Raw genomic sequence first — 5,031 nt, 5'->3', positions numbered from 1 at the left:
AGTGGTTTTAAAGCCTGTAAAATTGTGTGTATATACAAGTAAATGCATGAAAAGGTGTTCACTTCAGATCCAGTGGCGTATCTCACTATAAGGTTGGGGTCACACACAACTTTTTGTTTTGTGCCATGTTTTTTGAGCCAAAGCCAGTTCTTCCTTTATAGATCTCATTCTCTTCCAATCCACTTCTGGCTTTGGCTCAAAAACTGCCACAATAACCTGTGTGTGACTCCACTCTAAAGCCTATGTGCTCATACTAAGCTATTACAAATCAATTATCTTATTAACCGTTATTTCCTGATTCTTTACATTACTGTTCTTTTCCCAGTAGTGGCAGCAATATAACAGAAACAAAGATGAGGAAGAAGAGGTAGGTTACACATGTGTGTGTATGGATGGATGGGTAGATATAGAGAGATGAAAAAATACCATCATAAGGAATTCTTTAAAAATGTGTTTAACATAAAAGCCCTTACACAGCTCCACAGAAATATAGAAAAAATATGGGTGAAGATGGTGAATCAAAGAAAAGAAAATATTTTTCTTTATATTTTTTTTTTAAGTTGAACATATTTAAGTATTTTTAAAGCATGCAACTTATATAAATTTGCTATTGCTGTAATCATACTGACCCACAGAATAAAGGTGTTTTACTGCACAGAGAAAGCCAAAAAAAATTAATCCAGAAAACTATGGCGCAATTAAATGTTTCCCTATTCCACATTAATATTTTCCAGCTTCTCAGTACATTGTATATTAAATTTAGCAATTACAAAGTACAGCTTGTCCCACAAAATATAAGCCTTCATATATAAACAGAGGAATACGTTTTATAAGGAAGGGAGGAAAAAACAACAAAACCCAGAAATGTAAAATGGCTCTACAGGAAGGGTGGCAATGACTGAAAATATCAATTCCAAATGAAAATATGTTCCTTGAACTATTTCTTGTTTATCTTCTAGATCTAAAAGTGTCACCAGCTCCAGTAGCTCTAGCTCAAGCAGCAATAGCTCAGATAATGACCCTTCTTCAGACAGTGAGGATACCTCCAGTTCATCCTCTTCCTCAGAGGACACATCTTCCAGTTCTTCGTCCTCATCGGAGAACTCCTCGTCTGACTCCTCATCTGACTCTGAGTCAGAATCTGAAACAAGCAGCAGCAGCAGTGGTACTACGAGTAGTAGCAGCAGCGAAGATGATAGTAGCTCAGAAGATGAGCCACTTAGGAAGAAGCGAAAGAATTAGTTGTGTCCAGAAGATTTTAAAAGAAGTCTCTTTGTGGAGAAAAGCCTGATTGTTCACCAACTTTGGTGCCCTTCTTCAATTTCAAGTTTGTCTTTGTTGATTTCAGTACTGTTAAGTTTTCACTAGAACTACAGATTGCAAATGAAATGACTCCTTTTATTATTTTTTTGTTCTTTGACCAAGTATCACTTGTTGGTACTCAATCAACGTGGACACAATACGGTCTACAGTCCATCTGCCTCGGAGGAGAATTTAAAATGTACATAGGTTGTCTGTGCAAATATATAAAAAAAAAAATAGTTTAACACAAGTTAACAGGGTGTAAAGGTTGTGTCCTCACAGCTGAAGAGTTCTGTAACGGCAGCTTTTGGGGAATATTTTTATAGTGGTATATAATAAGGTTGGATTTATCTAATAACATGCTAAAATGGGATACTGAAAGGTCATGTCCACAGTGGCTCAGTGGTCTACAATGTTATATTTTTATGGAAAGAGCAACATGGAAAAGGTCCATACTTTTAGCTGTTCTGATAGGTTGTTTTATATGTGCCATTGATTATAAAGCTGAGTTTAAGTGTCATTTTCAAAGTGCCATGTCTGTAAATAAATAAGCCTGTGACTAAATCCTGTATTGCAGGCTACTACAGCACAATAAGTAATGTCACCTTGTACTAAAGGTTTGGTTAATAAACATTTGTCTTTTTTGCTATTATCGTTATTGTAATTGAAGCAAGATGATATATACCGTATTATGTTTTCCCTTTCTCATTTATGGGTTATGTAACCCATTTTGTCACAATGAAAGATACTGAGTATTATTTTAAAATACATTTTTCTTTTTTCATATGCCATATACAATATAAACATGGAGCTTCTAAACTGACTGATAATCCTAATAGTACAGGATAAGTGTGAAAACAAGCATTGTGCTGTTTATTTAGTGCACCATTATTATACAATTGCTATTTAGAATGGCATGCTTTATGGAATAAATGGCCAGCAAATAGAGCGCTCAAATTTTTATTCTAGATAAATACTGGTAACTTTTAACACTAAAGGCCCCTTTACACTGACTGAAATAGGCACTTATCAGAGGCGAACTGTTCGTTTGCAATAATTGCTTGCTCTTTACAGGAGATTAAATCACATTTACATGCAGAAATCACCTGCACTATATGAAGACAAGGGATTATTGCTGTGATTGAGCATCCCCTTTAAAGAATCATTGTTTCTGGGCAGCAGATTGCGGTTTACACAGCACAATTTGCTGCCAAAAAATTATGATTTAGCTGACTTCACCACCAGTGCTTCACCAATGAACAAGCTTGTTCATCAGTTGATCTGCGGCACCTTTTAGACAGGGCAATTATTTGGAATAAACACCCCTTCTGGATAATGGGCTTAACCATTGGCTGGCGTAAAGGGATCTGAAGGTGCATAAAAAACATGCTGCAGTGATTTTTCATTTCCCCAGTCGTCCCCATGACAGCACATGCTGAGACTGACTTTCCTCTGATAGGACAGGAAAAACACAGAGGTCAGGGTCAGGAAGTTTCAGAGAGGTGCATGGGTTTTCTGGCAGAACATTTCAATATTTATTTATTTTTTTATCGGTGGATCAGTTCTACTTTAGCAGGCTGGGGGTCGGATCCAGGGTCGTGCTCTCCCTCCCTCCAAGGCCCGGGACCCAACTGTTGGGGTCCCCAGTAAAGCTCCCTGATGCGGCGGCTCAGGCAGGTTACATGCACAGCGGCATGGGCGGCCGGAGCGACGCTATGATATGATTCCCTCCGGCCGCAAGGTGGTGATGCCAGACACAGGGGGCGTGGCTGAGCATACTGACGTGGCATACCAGGCCCTGGTGCAGGCCACATGGGGATAAAGTGCAGGGCCTGGGGAAACAGGGCGTCTCGCAAAGAGCACCCTCCTCTGAGAGTGAAGCAGCACCTAAAGCAGCATGGGTGGGACTACTACAATGAGCACCCGTACCATGCCGGGCTCAAGACAAGAGCCTGCCACTGTACGGGGAACAGTGAGTAGCCCGACTTTAGGCCCTTTCTTGTGCTGTGATACCCTGCTGTGGCTGACCCTTCTCTCCCTTGTAATTTCAGGGAGAAAAGGAGTCCTCCTCTTCTGCTAAATTGAAATCCAGAAAATGTGGGTTATGCTCCAAACGTTTAACTTTATCTGGGTCCAAGCCCCTCCGTAAGGCCTGTACAGCTAAAGTAGTTAAAGGAGGATTTTCTTGGAGGATATTAGACTTCTGGTAAAAAAAGAAGTGCAGTACACTCTATCTTCAGCCGACGCCAGTTTACAGGGAAACTTTCAACATGGATAGTGACTGATTCTGTGTATCTGGATCTGTCTGATCCTGAGGTTAGTTCAAAACCGCTCGATTCGGATGAAGATGAGTATAAAAGATTCTTATTTAATATAGATGATATTGAAAAGCTAATTAGAGCAACTATCCAAATGGAAATTCCTAGGAAACCTAAATCCGTACAGGAAGACATTTTAGGGGGGCTGCGGGAGAGACCTAGATCCGTATTTCCAGTGCCTGATGATGTGCAAAAACTAATTAAAGCAGAATGGCGGAAACCAGAAAAAGGCTCTTTTATTCCCTGTGGGATTAAAAGATGCTGCCCATTTGAGGAGGCGGATTGCACTGACTGAAAAGCTATCCCTAGAGTGGATGCACCTGTGGCAAAAGTAGCTAAGCGCACAGTGCTTCCCTTTGAAGATGCGGTCCAGCTAAAAGACCCCATGGACAGAAAAGCGGAGAGCCTACTAAAGAAAACTTGGGAGGCCACGGCAGCGTTGTTGAAGCCAGGGAAAGCTGCGACTTCTGTAGCCCGCACTTTAAATGTCCGGCTAGAACAGTTGGAGCTTCATCTAGTAATTAAGGCCCCGAGGGTCAGATATGAGGTAGCCTCCCACTCCTGAAATGGCAACCTGCTTTTTAGCAGATGCCTCTGTGGAGTCTGTTTGCTTTTCTGCTTGCACTGCAGTACTATCCAGTACCATTCGGGGGGTACTTTGGCTAAAGGCCTGGTCGGGGAACATAGCATCTAAAAATAAGCTAATTTCCCTGCCCTTCCACAGTCAATATGTATTCAGTTAAGACCTTGACAAAATCTTGGAGAATGACACTGACAGGAAAAAGGGGTTGCTGGAGGACAGATCTCACTCCAAGCAGACAGTATCATAGTGATGAAAAACAGGGGAAAGGAAAGTCAGGGAGGTGGAGTTATGCAAAGGAGGGGGAGGGGCGACGTTTCCTCTTTAATCCCAACAAGGGGGAATCGTCATCTACCCCAAAACAATGATGTGATCAAGGTAGGTGGCAACTCAGCTTCTTTGTAGAGATCTGAGAGCCGATCATATTAAATCCTTGGATAGTCAACATAATAAGAGAAGGGAACCAAATAGAACTTCAGTCTCCTCCCCCCTCAAAAAGTTTGTAGAAACTCTTCTCCCTCTGGGTCAACATTCCTGCCTAAGGGTACTGTTAGCGGTTTTTCTCAGGCAGGTTTATGATGGTTATATGATGAGGCATCAGACCTCCAACCCGTGAATATTTCCCTGTACAACGAATATCCGATTTGCTTCTGATCAGGAGATATGACAGCCCAGACTCAACTCAGGTTGTCAAATATCTGAAATCTTTATTTCCCAGCACATACTTTTAGGGCTTTTTGGGGGTGGGTGCATATTGTCTCTCAAGATCCAATTGGAACAATCCTGGTATTCTTAGGAGGCCTTGGGAAACATGTTTGTCAATATACAGCT

At 41.3% G+C, this 5,031-nt stretch overlaps 1 protein-coding gene across 2 annotated transcripts in view; it reads left to right on the top strand.

The window, feature by feature from the left end:
- ZCCHC10 (zinc finger CCHC-type containing 10) overlaps positions 1–2,248 on the top strand; it is a 26,599-nt gene extending 24,351 nt beyond the window's left edge. The window contains exons 3-4 of one of the 2 annotated variants that reach the window (XM_044277776.1): positions 329–367; positions 960–2,248. In XM_044277776.1, the coding sequence (XP_044133711.1) occupies positions 329–367; positions 960–1,242 (322 nt within the window). In that variant the 3' untranslated portion in view covers positions 1,243–2,248. Of the gene's footprint in view, positions 1–325; positions 368–959 lie in introns of both variants that reach the window. The other variant, XM_044277775.1, reaches the window with a different exon arrangement.
- Positions 2,249–5,031: the final 2,783 nt, after the last annotated feature.

The sequence above is a fragment of the Bufo gargarizans genome, chromosome 2, assembly GCF_014858855.1.
Source record: "Bufo gargarizans isolate SCDJY-AF-19 chromosome 2, ASM1485885v1, whole genome shotgun sequence".
NCBI lineage: Eukaryota > Metazoa > Chordata > Amphibia > Anura > Bufonidae > Bufo > Bufo gargarizans.
This window is presented reverse-complemented; position numbering and strand designations above follow the sequence as displayed.